The sequence below is a fragment of the Scomber japonicus genome, chromosome 2, assembly GCF_027409825.1.
Source record: "Scomber japonicus isolate fScoJap1 chromosome 2, fScoJap1.pri, whole genome shotgun sequence".
In the NCBI taxonomy this organism is placed as follows: Eukaryota; Metazoa; Chordata; class Actinopteri; order Scombriformes; family Scombridae; genus Scomber; species Scomber japonicus.
Genome location: NC_070579.1, coordinates 35,374,736 through 35,393,610, shown reverse-complemented (window position 1 = coordinate 35,393,610; position 18,875 = coordinate 35,374,736). Strand labels below are relative to the sequence as shown.

The window sequence follows — 18,875 nt, the reverse complement described above, 5'->3', positions numbered from 1 at the left end:
AAAACACCAAACAACTGCCATAGATGTTTCTGCGATGTCTTCAGACACATTGTACCTGATGCTCACTTGAACACTGGCCGCTGTGTTGTGTCTACGTTTCTTCTGCGGCGTTACAGGAAGAGCAGTGTAAAGTCTGTCTTGGTAAGTGTTAATGATGTTTACACACATAGACTGACTCTTAACACTTATGTAGCTGAACAGTTTGAACATTAAATACAAACTACTTCGCTGCTGGTTAGCAGAGTGTTGCTAGCTTTAAGTAAGTGCGTAGTGCTTTCTCTAAGTTTCGTTTTCTAACCTAACTGCTTATCTCTTAACTTGAAGTTAAATGACATTTCAGTACAGGAGTGTCTCTAGATGGGTTTAAATTAGTTCAATAGTTTCCCTCAACAGAGTTTTAGTTTAAAAAAAACAACAACCCTATATCAAATAGCGTAATATAGCACACAGGACGTTTACCAGAGCATCACAAATATTGTAGCCTATATGTGTTTATGACTGAATAATCAAATCATATGACAATTATAAAATTATTACTCATAACTCATCAGTCATTAAAAGTCAGTCTGCATTGGTCAAATCCTTCACACTATTTATTGATTATTGTAGCTAGAATCTAACATTACAATAAATCCTTCATTCATACATGATACAATGATGGTTGTGATTGTACAGTAATGTGGGTATTGTGTATCCGCTACAACATTTTAATTCAAGATATATAAACCTTTTGATATTCACATCACTGGTAGTAATGCAGTTAGCTACAGCAATGTTGTTTAGCATTCACACACTACTGACACTCACAACCCCCCCCCCCCCCCCCCCCCCCCACACACACACACACAGAGAATAGTTGGCAATTAGTTTTTTTGTGCTGATGCTGATTAGTATAATAGCCAAATTGAAGATGACTTGCGGTCTGCATGTGTTTCCAGCACCAAGTAAAGATACAACAAAAGGTTGAGTTTATCATTTTGATATAGCCTATGATTGTGCATGTTTGGCCTGGTAACTGTGCTGTCTTGTGGAATGTGCTCTTTGATATTGTTAAGAAGTAAAACTGTAGTGTTCAAAATTTGAAGAAAGCGATGAAGGCAATGTTTGAGAGTTCCAAGATCAAAGCGTTTATTTGGCAAAGCAAAGAATTATACACAGCTGTGGACTTAGTCTACTTCGCTCAGAAGTTCTATAGAAGAAGCTCTGAATATGCATTTTTAATTCCTTATATACCTTGCAGTTTGAGTGATGCTATGTGCTACAACCCCATTGGCCCACTCTGGATGCTTTTGTTCTTTTTGGGGTTTTTCCAAATCAAGTTTATTGCTGTTTCAGGTGTAGGACCTGTCAAAATAGATAATGTATCTGGCACCACTTCCTCCAAATGGGCCCACAGCTGCCCTCAATCCTCCAGCTTAGGTGCATAAATTGTCCTGCTCTTGTCTCGTATTGTTTTGCTTTCTTCCTCCTTAGGATGAGCTGTCTTGGCCTTCTCTGCTTACAGAGAAGGGAAGATATACTCTCACTTCTGTCTCTTAGAGTTGAATTAAAGATCTTAGCCTTCTAGTGAACCTGAGTCTGCATCACACAGCATCACTTCCACCAAAATGACCACTCTGTCTGACTCTACATTATTTGATGAGATAAACAAAAACGTATTGGTGTTATATTATGTCTGATTAAAATTGATTAAGAAAATGATACAAAACCTCACATAACCCTTACTTTACTGGTTTGTTGTATGTCAGGATGAGATAGAAGTTCTGAGTTTTGGGATGTATGACCACTGCTTTGACCCTATAGGTCTGTGTATCCTGAGGAATGCTCTACATTAAGGGGTTTGATGGTTACAGGGTTCCTGACATATGACCAGAGAATGTTTAAATGACAGTTGATCATTTATGGCTGAATGTCCCACTTGCTTGTGTCTGGGGGATGTGTGACCCTTGTAAGACATGACTTTTGGGTAATAAATAATATATTTCTTCATGGTTGTCATTGGTTGTAGTCATATAGGTTGAAACTCAGTTGTGAAAATTGAAACTCAGTTGTGGAAATGGAGCCAAAGCCATTTTAAAATATAATACTTTGCATGTAACAAAGCAAATCTACAGTATGTCTTTTTTGGCTGTGACTGTGCAGGAATTCATCCCAGTTAAAGTTGATCCCTCGCTCTAGTGTTTAGGCTCATGGGTAATGTGGTAGCATACAGTTGAAATGCCTGTGAGGGAAAAGTCACTGTAAGGTTAGGAATTGACCCTGGGAACTATGTATGCATGTTGACCTTGTTTATGGTCGTGTTTGTACCTCTCTACTTATCTACTTGTTCACCTTTGAGAAAGGAGCCATATTTGTCAGAGTTGAAAGAGCCAAGAGATTTATGCCTGATATTGGATGCTCTTTTGACGAAGATGATAAAAGGATAAAGAAAAGAGCCTTGAGAGTGGACAGGTTAAAGGTGACTTTCCAGATGTTGGTCAGATGTTGGCATGTGTATCCAGTAAGAAACAGCTTCTGTATGCTTTTCTCTTCAGCTGAAAAACAAACCACCCTCATTGAAGATGAGTTAGAGAAAGATCTCGAGACTGAAGATGTTTTAAGAAGAATTTAATTTAGGCTCAGTATTGAGGAGACTCCAGAGTGTAATCACGTTACAGATGACATCCTAAAATCTGAGGCTGTCCCAGAAGAAGGGTGTATTTAACCCAAATCAGACCTTCACATGCTCTGATCAGCAAATTATACCCAGTTAGGTTATTTCTACTTCTCTGCAACATAAATGGAAGGAAATGATTGGTCAAATTTATTCTAAACATGTACTCCTCTCCTCTCACTTAGCTCACACACCCTGAAAGATTTAAACTTGCCTATGCCTATGACTCTGAGACAACAGCTGGCTGATTATGTAACTTATGTTCCTCAGATAGTTTGGTTGCCATGGAGTCCAGTGTCAGGAGTACATGCAGCTGCCAGCATCGAGGTCATTGATAAAATATGAAGCTGCTGTTAACCTGTAATGACCTAAAATAAATCATGGTGTATCTGTTGTGACTTGTACACTGACCCCAGAATGCACACACTCAGGGGAGTAAGTAATAACATCCCTAAATCAGTGTGTAACTTTAAGGAGGACAAGTGTGATACCATCAAAAGTAGAATCTGAGAATCAAGAATGTTGCCAGGGAGCGTAGGGAGGACAGGTTTGAGGAGGTGCTTGACTCAGAAAGCAACGTCGACTGGAACTGAGTGGTACATAGTCATAGTGGAAACAATATTAGAGTTACTCTACATTGAATTAGCCTTAGTTGGACTACAGAATTTCGTAGGGTGTTAGTGAGTTTAGTGTGAAATGTCTCCTTGTCCTGTACTAATTATCTTAGCAGAGAAAATAAGGCGGAACCAATGATGTGGCAAAGTAGGTGCTACATCAAGAGAACTGAGAGTATATTTTTTTTATGTAAGTGTTACAGCACACATATGAAGCTGACAAGAAGTGACTCAGCAAACCACAGAGCCCATCCGTTCCCTCTGTACCCTTCCTTTCTGTCAATTTCATTCTCTGAAGTTGTCCATCTGTGACGATGTAGTTTAAGGGCCTTTTCACACCTATAGTTGGATTGTTTGGTCCGCAGCAGGCAATAAATTCTTCCAATGTAGCGCACTGACTTTGGTACAGTTCAGTTTCACACACGCATTTTTCTAAACGAACCAAAATAAGTAATGACTGCTCCTCATAGGTCACTTTGGTGTTTATCTCCTTTTGTTAACAACCTGCACAGGAACAATTCATATTCCTGCACTGTCTGCACACATTGCTGGACTTTCTTTGTCAGAGGATTTTGATATGACCAGTCAGCCAGGGAGGTACGGAGCGGCGCACACACCAAAAGAAAAGAAAAGAAAATATATATATCTAAAATAACTGAGGTTGAAACAAGTAACAAGCCAGTTTTGACAATGACAATAAATGTAGGGAGGAAAAGTAAGCAGTCGTCAGAAAATTAAATACTCAAGTAAAGTACAGATACCTGGAAAATCTACTTAGTACAGTAACAAAGTACATACACACTGTGACTTCAGGAACAAATATAAAATATATGGAATGAAATGTATAATTTTATCCACAATTCAGTGCCTCCATACCCATAATTCATCATTTTTACCTATTTGTTTCAAGTTGCTCTCTCACCACTGGAACTGCTCCAGAGTTCAGCAGATAGTTCGGATCGAGGTGGTCTCGGACCGGTTAAGTTGGTGTGGACCTGAGTGCGATTGTTGCATTCTGACCAACGCAAACAAACCGAAACAAGGGGTCAAACGAACTACGGTTCGATTGAAGCACACTAAATGCTGTTGGTGTGAAAATGCCCTAAGTTACCAGGCTGCAAAGCCTAATTTACATGTGTTACAGAGCAAATAATTACAAGTTCAACAAAGGGCATCAATGTCAAGCATTTGCAGCATTGGTTGGAAACTGTCTTTAATTCTAACTATTACATTTTAATTGAATTTTTGTAATTTATAGTTTTAATCTTATATGATAATCCTGTTCTTGTATTACCTGCATGATCTACTTATAAAGATGTTGCATTGATTGAATCAGCTTCATTGACTGTTATGCTACTGATTAAGATTGTGATGCTATGTGAGTTGTTATATTATAATTCATTTCATCTTGCTAAATCTCTGATGTTCATTGGTTGGTTTTGCTTACTCCTGACATTGTTTGGGCAATTGATAGCAGACATGATGAGACTCTAAATGAATACATGAACAAAACATCTGGTTAATCTGCTTTACTGATGACTTTTATCTTGTGTTTTTCAGGAAACATTGCTCCTGAGATGGATCTCCAAACCCTTCTCAAAACCACACTAAAGGACAAATATCAGAAAGTCAGCGTAGCATATTCTGAAAACTTGCTACTTCCATCAAGACTTGGCGATCGGGGGTCAAAGGACTTCACATCACCTAATTTGCATCAGCATGAGTTAAGACAAGTCGATAAATCCGATCTTCACACTTGGGTTGTGTTTAAAACCATCCCGCTGGCAGATATCTTCTCATGCAAATGCAAACATAACAGTAGCAAGAGAACAGTCATCTCTTTAGGAGTGAGTGGAGTCGGAAAAACCACAACAGTGCAGAAGTGTGCTCTTGACTGGGCTGAGGGAAAAGCACACCATGGCATCCACCTCCTGTTCCCTCTTACTTTCTGGGAGTTAAGTTTGCTAAAACGCAAATTGAGCCTAATTGAACTACTTCAGACGTTTTACCCGGAGTTGAAAGAGCTCGATGTTTCCAGCCTGAACGAAAAAAATGTTTGGATTGTCCTTGACGGATTGGATGAGTATAGTCTAGCACTAAACTTCTGCTGTCCGACAGTGGATGATGTTTCTAAAGTGTCCACGGTGGATAATCTAGTGATCAATCTGATCAAGGGGAATTTACTCCCCAACGCTCATATATGGATAACGACCCGGTATGCAGCGGCAGCAAAAATCCCTGATTCCTACTTGCTTAGAGAGACTGAGGTAAAAGGGTTCAGTGATGAGCAGAAGGAGCAGCACTTCAAGACACTTCTCAGTAGTGATGCCCTCACCTACAAAGCCATTGATCATGTGAAAATATCAAGGAGTCTTGACTACTTTTGTCAGATACCTCCAATCTGCACCATCATGGCGACTGTTTTGAAGGATCATCTAAAAGCAGATGACGGGTATAAAATCAACCCCTTGAATCTAACCCAGATCTACACAAACCTGATCAAAGTGTCCAACTCAGATGTTTTCACTAAGCTGAAAAAGCTGGCACTGCGCCGGTTGGAAGAGGGAAATGTACTGTATGAGAACACCCTTTTAGAGAATGGCATAAGTGTCAGGGAAGCGTCAGAGTTCTCCAAAGAGTGTCCACTTGTGTTGAGAGAAGAGAAAGGCCTGCATAACACCACAGTGTTTCGCTTTGGTCACACAAGCATTCAGGAGTTCTTGGCTGCATCGTCTAAACTGGACAACATTGAAGCAGGTTTTCATCAGTCCCTTTCTTGTCAGCACCTGGTGGATCAGGCGCTGCAGAGCTCTGACGGAAAATTCGATATCTTCCTTCGCTTCATCTTTGGTCTCATTAAGGAGCGTGGTACACTGGAGCCCACTGACCAGCTGTTCGACTACACCCAGAAGAAGATCCTGGAAAACATTTTGTCTCCAAGCGCTGTGGGTCTGTTCCACTGTCTGAGGGAGTTCAATGCACAGGCGTTACTGGATGAGGTCAAGTATTACCTGAAGACAGACATCTCACCAATCAGAGGTTTCACATCAATGCACTGGGCCTTCATGACCCAAAGAACCACAAACTTTGAGGGGATGCGAGATGTTTTTGAGATGCAGGTGCCTTTGAGATGTGATGAACGATTCCTCAGGCATCTACCAATTGTTTTGAAATCAAGGAAAGCTATGTAAGTTCACACTCACTCGATTTAGATTTGATCATTTATACACACTGCATTTGGAAGAATAAAAAAAAAGAAATATAATCTCATTTGCCTTTTGTAGTATTGATAGTTTCACTATCACCATGGCTACTACTAATAAAATAGTTCTTATGTACATTTGGGACAAGTCATCAATAAAAGGTGAAAATGTATTTGATTGATGCTGTAATTGATGTATTTGGTAACTCCCTTTTCCTTGCAGGTTGCGATTCTCTAACCTGACAGACAAGTGTTGTCCAGCCTTAGCAGCTGTCCTGAGCACCAAAGAGTCCTACCTGAGAGAGCTGGACCTGGGATACAACAGCATCAGCAACGATGGGGTCAAGAAACTTGTGGAGGGGATGACCGATCGGAGTTGCCGACTAAAAATGCTGAGGTTGCAAGGCTGCGGAGTGTCCTCACAAGCCTGTGAATACCTGGCCCCAGCCCTGAGACAGGCTGAGAAACTGCGAGAGCTTGATCTCAGCGGGAACGAAATAGGAGATGACGGACTGAAACATCTTTCAAATGGTCTGAGGGCCCCTGAATGCCACTTAGAAACACTGAAGTAAGGATTGGTGTTGGGACAGAAACGTATCTGTCTTTTGATATCCAAAATTGAACACAAAAATCACACAATTAGGCAACAAACAGATTTACAGGCAGCTTTTAAAAAACATAGTGTACACGTGTAACACTTTTGTGTTGTTGTCATATCATTTTTTTCATCATAGACTATCACAGTGCAACATTGAGCACAAGGGCTGCCATTATCTGGCCTCAGCTTTGCAGAAGAACTCCGGCCACCTGAAAGTGTTGGATCTGAGCAGCAACGTGATCGGAGACAAGGGGGCCAATGAGATCTTCAGAAAAGTTGATGTAACGAAGCTGACAAAGCTGGAGTGAGTATTTCTTATTATAAAATGCATTATTTCCTGCTTGTTAGCAAAGAATGGATGTGTTTCGATTATCTATTGAAATTCTGCATGTCTTCATCACTCTTTGGCAGGTTGTACAACTGCTGCCTCACTTGGTTAAGCTGTGAAAGTATTGGGGAAACTCTGAAGCATGAAACCAGCAATCTGGTAGAGCTGAATTTAAGCAGCAACAATTTGAAAGATGCAGGGTTTGCGCAAATCTGCGAAGGCATGTACGCATGGTGTCGTCTGGAAAAACTCAAGTAAGGACCCATTTCTCCTTTGATTATTTCCCCACTGAAACAAAGAGGTTTAATTTGAGAATGTTATATTTCACTGTTTATACTGTCTCCAGTGTTAGAAGTAAATTCTGCAGCATTCAGGTAAAATGATCATGTACTGGTAACTGAATATGTCTAAAATTAACTTTTCTCTTTCAGTGTTTCGAGATGTGGGATCACTGTTGTGGGCTGCTTTTATTTGGCAAAGGTCCTGTGTTCAATCTCGCAGCTCTACAGCGGGTTGTTGCAGAAGACAGACTGGCAGGCAGTGGAGCTGAAAGAGCTCGATCTCAGCATGAACTGCCTCACAGACAGCGGCATCAAAGAAATAGCACCCGGCCTGACGAATCCCTACAGCCACCTCAAAACTCTCAAGTGAGTCATTTTGAGAACTCTTCAGTATGCAGTATGTCGTTATTTTAGAAGCACAGCACGCTATAACATACATTTCCGTTCCATTACAGCCTGAGTCACTGCAGCCTGACTGATCAGTGTTGTACTGAGCTTGCATCAGGATTTGCATCAAACCAAAGCATCATCATTGAGCTGGACCTGTCTGACAATGACATTCAAGATAAAGGTGTAAAGAAACTCTGTGTGGGACTCCGGAGCACTGAGTGTAAACTTGAGAAATTATCGTGAGTTTTTAAAAATTACTTCTTGAATATGAATTAACTCATTTATTGATGCCAGTTAAAACATTGGACCCACCCACGACTAGTTCTTTCATACTTCAAAAAAGGGGCAAAAAATATTCATTACGAGTCCAGGCGGCTTGTGCAACATACTGTAGTCTGCAGGATTGGTGGACTGAGATATTTATCCTTTGCTTTGGCTGGCATGAGGCTTAATAAAACATTACTACATTTTAGTTTTTAGTCCTTTGAAGGTACTGTAGATAATGTGTATTGTTACTGAATTTATTGTTTTTCTGTGCTGATGTCTTCCTCTGTGACAGTATTTATGATAAATATATTTCACAAGTTCACAGTCCATCATATGCTATGAGGCATTTGTATACGATACATATAAATATTTAGAATTTTCAAAACATGTTGTGTGTGGACGTAGGGGTGGGTGAAATGACCAATTACATGTCATACATTTGTTTATTTTCAAGAGTTTTCACCATATGATCTCTTTTAATAGTTGTGGTTGTGTTGTGCCAATGTAGGAAATGCTGTAAGACAATGAGCAAGACTGCTTAATGGCAGTATTAGATTTTTACGATATTTGCATCAATGTGAAGAAGTGGATGACAGTCAGATTCACCAAATCACAACATCACAAGATCACATGAGAATCCATCTATTCAGGCTCCAAGTTTTGAGCTTGTGTCCAACTACCAGTGGTTCAGACTAGGGATGGACATTTGAATACATTTTCTTGATTGATCATCGGGAAAATTAACAATCATTATCGATTAATCATTATTTTTTATCTTAAAAAATGCCATGATGATGAATTGAGCCTCTTTTAGAAACACTTTCAAAAAAACAATCAACTCTAATAACTTAATCAAAAACCAGAATATTACTCCGGACTGACAGTTTTTGCCAAAGTATAATGTTAAAGGACTCCAAAATGCACCCAGCCGAGCCGAGAGAGAAAGAGGGAGAGTGAGTGACAGACATGGTGTTACTTCACAATTCTGCTTATTTAACTAGAGCCTCATAAAACAACCAGAGTGACTCACCTAAAGGCTACAGTGGTGACTGTCCACTGCTAACAAAGTAAAGTAACTCCAGCCTACTGATTCTTGTTGATTAGCATGTTAGCATTTTAGCATGCTCAGAGATCAGTGAGCTCAGCCTGGTGACAGTGGAGCAGCTGAAACGCTCTGACGGGACAGAAGTAGCTGGGATGTAGAGGCATTGTGGTGCTATCCTGGGGTAGCCTGGCCAAGGTGCAGGTTTACAATGAACTCTGTCATTTTTATTTTGAAAAGGTCCCACGCCAAACTTCATGTTTACGTTTGATATCTACGGCAGCTAGTAGGTAGCTGAGCCGTTTTCTCTGTCAGATATCGCCCCCCGTTGGTAAGATGTCTCATTGCTGCCACATAGTGAAATTAATTTCATTGCTTCAAGACTCACACTACGCAACACAACTTCTATTTGAAACCAGCGTTTGATCGATAAAACTTTCATGTGATCGACAACATTCTTAACGATCAATTATCGATCATCGATTAATCATGCCCATCCCTAGTTCGGACCAATCAGTGTCCTATGAGGATTCTCACGTGGTGTCATGATAGTGTGATTTTGTGAATCAAGCGGCCTTGCAAGGTAAGATGGTGATAAACAGATGGTTCATCTAATCACCTGCCAAGTATTTTTTTGAAGTGCCTGCCCTTTTCCAAACAGTTTCCAAGGACGATTTCTCAGATGGTTCTGTGTAACAAACCATCTGGCATGTCAGGTTAATATCTGCTATGAATTTGAATGGACCTCCATCTTGAAATTAGCTACTCATGCAAATTAGTCCTAAAATCTAACTGTACAAGGGCTTTGCTATGAATGAAATACATACAGTCTAAAATTGGATATATATATATATAACAACACTGCATATCTGATCAGACATTTGATGCTTGCTCAGTACTTGCTGTACTGATGCTTTTTGATACACTTATACAATAACCAAATTATTTATTGACTCCAGTTTATTCTTCAAATAAGTTTGTACTCCTGCGGATATAACTGTGAGAATCACTCCCAGTATTAAATACAGACATTATTTTACAGTAGATGTTTGTCCGGTCCGAATTCCACATATAGTTCACATTTATTTGCAGCGCGATATATAATTGCTGCAGTCAGTGACATGATCAAACATGAAGTTCTCAATGAAACGGAAGGAAACGAAACTTTTGCACAACTTTTTTGTTGTTGTTGTTGTTGTCAAGGCAACATATCTTATAGGTTATATCACATAATATTATATGATAATATTATGTATTAATAGTATTTATTTATTCGACGTTTTTCCTGCCGGACATTTTGGCCGTTGATATTTCAATCTAACAGCCAATTACACGTTATACCAGCCAAAAGCCGGCATATACCAGCTAACGTAAATCCTGATCCACACATTGATCTCATCAAGGTAAGGCTACTTAGATGTTGGGATAATAATGCTCAGGGGTCAGTGAGCCTTATTATAAGCCTTACTCAGATGTAGGGGCTGTAGTAAGACTATAGCCTTACTTAGATGGAGACTAATCAGTTGTTGTGATTTTATGAGTCATCCACACATTGATCTCGTCAAGGTAAGGCTATAGCCTTATTCAATTCAATCTTTATTTCAGACCAGTTCAGTCCATAAAAGCACACATACATCAAAAAACAACACACATACATCAAGACACAAACAAACAAAACAAAACAAAACAAAATGTCTAAAAGACATACAGACACCCTCTCCCCAGTGCCTCCTGTGCCTTACTTAGAAGTAGGGGCTGTAGTAAGGCTATAACCTTACTTACATGTACAGTAGACTAATCAGTTGTTGTGATTTTATGAGTCATCCACACATTGATCTCACCGAGGTAAGGTTGGTGTCGCACCATCCCCATCAGTTTTACCACCAGTGCAGCGTCATGTGTGTTACGGTCGTGTGTTCATTAGCCTACATAATTATTCTCAATTTTTTTTGTTCATTAATGCACCCCTGCTCATAGCCTCCTCAGTGTTGTGTACAGTATATTGTAGGAGTACAGTGAGCTGGTATGGGGTAACATCTTAAATACCTGTTTCTGTTTCTTTCCAGATTGAGAACCTGTGGCTTGACCTCAAAAAGCATTATGTTCCTGACCTCTGCCCTGAAGTCAAACCCTCTACATCTGGCAGAGCTGCACCTGATGGGGAACCGTCTGGAAGAGTCAGGAATCCAATTTCTCATGGAATTAACAAAGAACCCAAAATACTCACTGCATACAATCGAGTAAGTACAGATTTAAATGATTTTTATAAATGCATATAAACAATAGATCACAGCACATATTCATGTCTGTTCTGTGCCTTCTGTCCTTCAAAGATATATCTTTACAGTGTAAAACGACTAGCACATCAATTCTAACTTGCTGTCAGAGTTGCTCCCAGAAGAATTCATGCGGCCTGTTTTTATTTTCTTATTTTTCAGCATCTCAGCAGATTGAGGAGACAGGCAGAAAGCAGAGAACCCAGGCTGCTCAAACTGGCTCCGGTTTCCCGCTCCATGTAGTCATACACCATAAGCTTGATAGTGGGAAGGTCCTATTATTATTATTATTATTATTACATATTCTAACTGCAGTATATGATCCATCCACTTTTGTTTCATTTGTTTGGTTTTACCTGCTCCGTTTTAAGATTACTTTCAGAAGCTACGTGAACAAAATCAAAGTGTTAAATAATTTCAAGATGTATATTTTCTTTTTTATTATTACCACTTTATGTAATGTATGTTTTTTTTATGCCTTAGTATTAAACCGCACAATTCATGTGTACAGCAAATTATTTGAATGTAAAAGAAATCAGAGCCAAATGTAAAGCAAATTAATGAAGTATTGCTTTATCTTCTCATATTGAAACGTATGCCTCTGTTCCTACAGCGTTTTTGATAGGTATTATACATACTGATGGATCTGAAGCAGGACAGTATGTTATGTCTGTAACCACTAAATAAATACAGATCTTGTTTTTGTTACAAAAATATGCAGAGCTGGTTCACTTCTTTCACATAGCAGCCCTCCATCTAGTGGTCAAACCTGGTCAGTTCAGTAAATGACGCGTTTGACGCCAGCTGACACAGCAGTACTTATGCTGCTTCTCTGTCAGTACACCACAGCAGGCAGCATCTCCTGTGTCATCGCAGCGAGTCAGTGAACGCACTTCTGAAACAAAGGTAGGTCATAGGAGATTTAACTATGGGAGACAATAACAAACAGCATGCGTTGTTGTTTGCATCCTGGAATAGACGTATTATAAAGGGTTAGTGAATCAGGCACATCTGTAATAGTGATTGTATCATTGCATTACAGTAAGACTTTAAAGTGATGCTTGAATACTGTGTGTGGTATTGATGTCATGGTAATTTGATCAAAGCAAGCGCTGCCAAAAGAAGTGCAGAAGAGTGTGGGAGGCACCAGAGCTGGCTAGGCCGGTGTGGCGCAGTTTCAGCGGAGATAGATCCCTGTAGACGGTCATGCGGGGACTTCTCTCTGTTGATCATCATCATGCTGCCACAATCACATCAAGTGCTGTGTTGCTGTGCGTGTAGATGGATGCTCAGACATGCAGACAGTTACGACGCCATCAGCTCTGCGGAGCAATGCCTGCAATCATTGCGGCACTGTCTCACATTAATGTCCTCTGCTGACAGTAGACCTGCAAGCTGACTCATTTTTATTAGGATATATAGATAGACTGGAATTGAGATTTAAAGTTATTTGTTGTGCGTTATATCAAAGCCACAAATGAGCCGCAGTCATAATAAAATGATGCAGGTGTGCTGTAAAAATGATTGTCTTTGAAATGACAAACAAATCCAGAAATTTTGAGAAAGAAGCTTCTTTTATTGTCTTGTGATGTGAATAGAGCAGTATGAAGTCGGTCATTTGACTTGGTCCCCTCTGAAAGCCTCAGCATGCAGTATAATAACAGGCGGTGTTGTGATAAAGTTAGTCAGCGCAGGTTGAAATTCAGCCGAGCATGTGCGCGCACCTTAATGCGCGTACCACAGCGGCAGAGTGACGACGCAATAGCCAACTAGCATTTGCTAGCTTCATTTATTAGGTAATTCACTAATTATATCATTTAAACGAAGCAGACAGTAAATGTAAGGGGGGATATTGATTCAGTGTTATTTTGTGGGGCTCCTCTGTATTTAGAATGATATTTTTGGAATACTTTCGTTAAATATCAAAGTGAAGGAGGCCACTGCGTCATTTTTGTATGTGTAAAATTAGCTCCGAGGGGTTTAGCTTTGTTCGAGATAACACAGTAAAGTTAAAGCTAAAGTTAATGTATATGTAGCTTGAATGTTGCGTCACTTCTCATTTATTGATAGTTAGCTTGTTGTGCCTGTTTTCTTGATTAACTAAGTTAACACGAAATGGCGCAATATAGCTCAATTAAGGCTAACATTAGTAAAGATTCACAAACTTGTCATTGAGTTAAGTTGGTATAACAATTTTCACATTATAAATGATACTAAAGTTAGAGCAGTCCTGGAATACAGTAAGTTAGTTAGCTGTTATGCTGTAGTTATTAGGCTAATCATGTAAGTTATCATTTGGAACTTTTAATTGATTGTAACATTACACAATAAAGGTACAGACTTTTATAACACACTTTAATTGTATGTATACTAATAACAATAAGTATATAGATAATTTATAATAATAAATAATTATTGAATAATTATTTGTAATAGCCAGTGCTAGCCTTTTCCATTGGTTTACCTTTAGTAATTCTCTTGGTTGACGCATATTGCTTACCATTGTTTGTGCTTGAATGTCTCTCTAACACAGAAGTTTGGCTAATTCATGTTTGCCCCAGACTAGTATCTCTGTAGATCTATCAATCAATCTTTATTTATATAGCGCCAAATCACAACAAAAGTCATCTCAAGGCACGTTACACATAGAGCAGGTCTAGACTGTACTCTTTAATTTAAAGAGACCCAACATTTCCACATGAGCAAGCACTTGGCGACAGTGGCAAGAAAAAACTCCCTTTCAACAGGAAGAAACCTCAGGCAGAACCAAGCTCAAAGTGAGCGTCCATTTGCCTCCACCGGTTGGGGTAGAGAGGAGAGATAGGACGAATATGAGAGAGAAGTATTATATAATCTAGTATATCACACCATAAAGGAAGTGATTCCACTTTGATTTGATCACACTCAACTTTGTTCAGTTACAGACTTGTAGACTCAATTACTTAAAGGTGCAGGTCGTCATCATTTCTCCTTATACTGCTGGTTAAGATCACTCATGATACCTATTAAACCTAGCACAGGTCAAACAAGCTTAACTATGTAGGAGGTAAGGTGTTTGATTTCTGGTTTATGACTGTACCATTATACTCTATGCACTCTGGCAACAATAGCATTATCATTACTGTTTATGTTATATGGGCACAAAATTGTGAGTTTAAGTGCACAGTGAGAAGTGTGTAAGTGTGTGTGTGTGTGTGTGTGTGTGTGTGTGTGTGTGTGTGCGCGTGCGTGCAAAGCAGGTCTTAACAGCTATGGGTTATTTGTCTCATTTACTGTGCCACTGGCATCTGTCAGTGTTTTCCAGAGTGAGCTGCCATGGGGAAGGAGAAGCTCCACATAAACATTGTGGTAATAGGACATGTCGACTCAGGCAAGTCCACCACCACCGGCCACCTCATCTACAAGTGTGGAGGCATTGACAAGAGAACAATTGAGAAGTTTGAGAAAGAAGCAGCAGAGGTATGACATATTGTTCTCCAATGATGATTTTAAATGATTTTCGACTATAAAGTTGTACCATACTGTACCTGTTTTAGTACTAAAGTATATTTTTTATTTAACTAGTGGTCAATTGTCATGTCTATACCCCCATCTTGTCCTGTATAATCTGTGCCCTGCTGCGCTGTTAGGTGGTGGTTAAGCCATAACTTTGTAAGCATTTGGCACAAAAAAGTCACCATTGTTACAACAGTAGCAGCTCGGACACAAGCAGTCTAGATAGCCTGCAGCTACTTTCTCTAAATTACAAGCAGTGTGACAAAGCAATGCACCAGTTGTCAGTGTGACTTTCAGTGACGTAAGCTTTTCATAGCCCCTCGATAAGATCAAATCTAGCGTAACTGACCTGGAATAAATAGTGTCATTGTGAGGCTTACAGTTTAGGCTATTAAAGAGGATAACTTTCATAAGTTTTTAGGCCATAGTTTGCTTCTTTTTTTTTTATTGCCACCAAACTGAGAGCACACGAGAAAGTTGCAAAGTCAAAATGGAAAGCTTGAATCTTATTAGTACAATGAATCAGTAATAAGTAATAGATCAAGTTATCATTCATACTTTCATTGATTGAGTATTTTATTACTTTATAAAATGTTCAATTGCGTATAATTTATAACCTTTTTCAACAACAGTTCTAAGGATGGAAGTTACTGTACTGACGTTTAACTTTTCTACAAAGTAAGTTCATCATATGTTATGTAAATTATAATGCAAGTCACAGTATCATCATTACGGTACTAACGTCTATGACTTTCTATTATAGCATCATTTATTCTTAAATATGGAGGATTAATAAATAGAATTGTTCTGTTAAGACATAATGAAAATGCTAGCATGCACTTACATTTACATGTATTTAGAGTTTGTTTGCTTCTGGGAGCATGCATGGTAAATTTGGTAAAAGGCTTTGGACAAAAAATGAGCAAAGGAACAGTGATAATAAATATATATTACCTTCGTCTCCACATTACCCAGATGGGAAAGGGATCCTTCAAATACGCCTGGGTTCTGGACAAGCTGAAGGCAGAGCGTGAGCGCGGCATCACCATTGACATCTCTCTTTGGAAGTTTGAGACCAGCAAGTACTACGTCACCATCATTGATGCTCCAGGACACAGGGACTTCATCAAAAACATGATCACTGGGACTTCTCAGGTAGAGGGAGAGTCAGGGTGCTTGATGGAGACAGAAAAGCATGATAGGAATACTTATTAATAGAGAAGGGAGAGCAAAGCATTTCTGAAAGACCAGATAAAAAACTTTTGAGGAGCATAAATGTGACGGTAAAGTAGTGCATGGATTGTGTTTGGTCATCTGAAAAAAGTACATTTAGAACAACACACAGTTCATCTTAGCTTAGTTGAAAGGTTTCTTCATTTCTCCGCCTCCCTCGCCTCTTTTAGGCGGACTGCGCCGTGCTGATTGTGGCTGCAGGTGTGGGCGAGTTTGAAGCCGGCATCTCAAAGAACGGGCAGACTCGTGAACACGCCCTCCTTGCCTACACCCTGGGAGTGAAGCAGCTCATCGTGGGCATCAACAAAATGGATTCCACCGAGCCCAACTACAGCCAGAAGCGATACGAAGAGATTGTTAAGGAAGTCAGCACTTACATCAAGAAGATCGGCTACAACCCTGACACTGTGGCCTTTGTGCCCATCTCTGGCTGGAATGGAGACAACATGCTGGAGCCCAGCCCTAATGTGAGTGTGCTGGATGACAGGTTGACAGTATAAACACATTCATATGGAATAAGGACAGTATGATCAAAAGAACCCATCTGTTTAGAGGTACAGTATGTGTTAGTGAGCAAAGCTTCTGTTCCTCCACAGATGAACTGGTTCAAGGGCTGGAAGATCAATCGTAAAGACGGCAACGCCTCAGGCACCACACTGCTGGAGGCTCTGGATGCCATCCAGCCTCCTACACGCCCCACTGACAAGCCCCTGCGCCTGCCTCTGCAGGACGTCTACAAGATTGGAGGTGAGGTGTTTGTGAATGTGATAGTTGTGTAGTTAGTTGTTAAGACGACAGACTTGGAGGATGTAAGTGTTCCAATTGTCAAGTTATTCTGAAATGTCAGTGGCACCAGATTATATGTTGAAAGTATTTTGGGAATGAGAGCACCTTGTGACAAGAAGATTGGAACTGAATTAGGTCTAGAAAGAATTCCCACTGGCTCATCATTTCCTAAAGTGAGTCTGTCCTTTTTTCACATGCCACAGTCTCATAGAAACTTTCATTTTTACAGGCAGCTGAGTACACATTGTTGTACACATTGTACACACAAGTTGTAACCTTTCTGTCTGTCAGGCATTGGGACGGTACCGGTGGGCCGAGTAGAAACAGGAGTCCTGAAGCCTGGCATGGTGGTGACCTTTGCCCCCGTCAACGTGACCACTGAGGTGAAGTCTGTGGAGATGCACCACGAGGCTCTGACCGAGGCGCTGCCTGGGGACAACGTGGGTTTTAATGTGAAGAACGTGTCCGTCAAGGATATTCGCCGTGGCAACGTGGCCGGAGACAGCAGGAGTGACCCACCACAGGAAGCAGCTGGCTTCACCTCTCAGGTCTGCAAAGATGACAACTTATAGAGGATTCTGACTTTAATGTGTGAATGTTGTGCAACTGCTTTACCTGTGTGCTTCTCTGTGCTGATGTCCAGGTGATTATCCTGAACCACCCTGGTCAGATCAGTGCCGGATACGCTCCCGTGCTGGACTGCCACACCGCGCACATCGCCTGTAAGTTTGCAGAGCTCAAGGAAAAGATCGACCGTCGCTCCGGTAAGAAGCTTGAGGACAACCCCAAGTTCCTGAAGTCTGGGGACGCTGCCATTGTGGACATGATCCCCGGCAAGCCCATGTGTGTGGAGAGCTTCTCTGAGTACCCTCCTCTGGGTAAGTTACCAATCCTGCAGCATGATTCCTTCTTGTGGGTGAAGCTGCAGCTCGGGAATATAATAAACCCTCACTCTAATCTCACTGATTATGTGAACTTCAATCCTAGATAAATATTTTTCTACGATCTCCTCCTCAGGGCGGTTTGCAGTCCGTGACATGCGTCAGACAGTGGCGGTGGGAGTGATCAAAGGTGTGGAAAAGAAAGCACCCACCAGCGGTAAAATCACTAAGTCTGCACAGAAGGCACAGAAGGTCAAATGAACATTGTGCTGGGCTGCTGCCCCAAACGCTCGCCGTGGCCGAAGGCACACAAGCACCCCGCCCCTCCTGCACACCATAGTCAGCGTCTGGTCTATTATCACAATGCATCGCAAAAGCAGACGAAGGAAAAACAACTAGCACCACACTATTAGTGATTAACATGTTAACACACTGTTCTATGTAGATTATATGGTCACTGGGATTGTGACAGAACAACACAACAGATTTACATTACTGCTCTCTGGTTGTGTGCCATTGTAGTTCAAATGAAGCCACTCGTTAATCTAGCCAACAAATGTAGCTGCTTAACACCAGTAATAAGGCAGAAATGTTCCTCTGCCTGGTCTTTGTTGAAGTAATACTGTGTTCTAGCTTTAAAAGAGATATGCTTACTAGCCAAAGGTAGACACTTACTGCTTGCATGCTCACTGTTGCATCTTAAAGAAACAAGCTTCAGATGATCTTTGTCCAATTCCTGATCTCTTCACAACTTGCACTTTGCCCTTCTTAGGCTCTCTCGCAGTAGCGCTGTTAAATGTTGCTGTTTAAATCATGCACCTTAATCAAT

The 18,875-nt window shown here is 40.5% G+C and overlaps 2 protein-coding genes across 2 annotated transcripts; both read left to right on the top strand.

Annotated features, from left to right (window-relative positions):
- LOC128372827 (NACHT, LRR and PYD domains-containing protein 14-like) lies at positions 1 to 12,184 on the top strand. The gene is made up of 9 exons (XM_053333002.1): positions 1 to 141; positions 4,828 to 6,454; positions 6,693 to 7,037; positions 7,204 to 7,371; positions 7,479 to 7,649; positions 7,827 to 8,042; positions 8,132 to 8,305; positions 11,442 to 11,615; positions 11,814 to 12,184. Exons 2-9 carry the CDS (start codon positions 4,845 to 4,847, stop codon positions 11,827 to 11,829), a joined length of 2,874 nt encoding a protein of 957 aa, XP_053188977.1. The 5' UTR covers positions 1 to 141; positions 4,828 to 4,844; the 3' UTR covers positions 11,830 to 12,184.
- Positions 12,185 to 13,808: 1,624 nt separating this feature from the next.
- LOC128368743 (elongation factor 1-alpha 1) lies at positions 13,809 to 18,875 on the top strand. The gene is made up of 8 exons (XM_053329610.1): positions 13,809 to 13,818; positions 14,962 to 15,110; positions 16,122 to 16,301; positions 16,550 to 16,846; positions 16,976 to 17,126; positions 17,457 to 17,713; positions 17,809 to 18,043; positions 18,183 to 18,875. Exons 2-8 carry the CDS (start codon positions 14,967 to 14,969, stop codon positions 18,305 to 18,307), a joined length of 1,389 nt encoding a protein of 462 aa, XP_053185585.1. The 5' UTR covers positions 13,809 to 13,818; positions 14,962 to 14,966; the 3' UTR covers positions 18,308 to 18,875.

Bases quoted from the DNA above. Each gene is read 5' to 3' on its own strand.
- LOC128368743 (XM_053329610.1), top strand. From the start codon at position 14,967: ATGGGGAAGGAGAAGCTCCACATAAACATTGTGGTAATAGGACATGTC. The intron at 16,302-16,549 runs GTAGAGGGAGAG...CGCCTCTTTTAG, and splicing joins TGATCACTGGGACTTCTCAG to GCGGACTGCGCCGTGCTGAT. The intron at 17,714-17,808 runs GTCTGCAAAGAT...GCTGATGTCCAG, and splicing joins CAGCTGGCTTCACCTCTCAG to GTGATTATCCTGAACCACCC.
- LOC128372827 (XM_053333002.1), top strand. From the start codon at position 4,845: ATGGATCTCCAAACCCTTCTCAAAACCACACTAAAGGACAAATATCAG. The intron at 7,372-7,478 runs GTGAGTATTTCT...ACTCTTTGGCAG, and splicing joins ACGAAGCTGACAAAGCTGGA to GTTGTACAACTGCTGCCTCA. The intron at 7,650-7,826 runs GTAAGGACCCAT...TTTCTCTTTCAG, and splicing joins TGTCGTCTGGAAAAACTCAA to TGTTTCGAGATGTGGGATCA.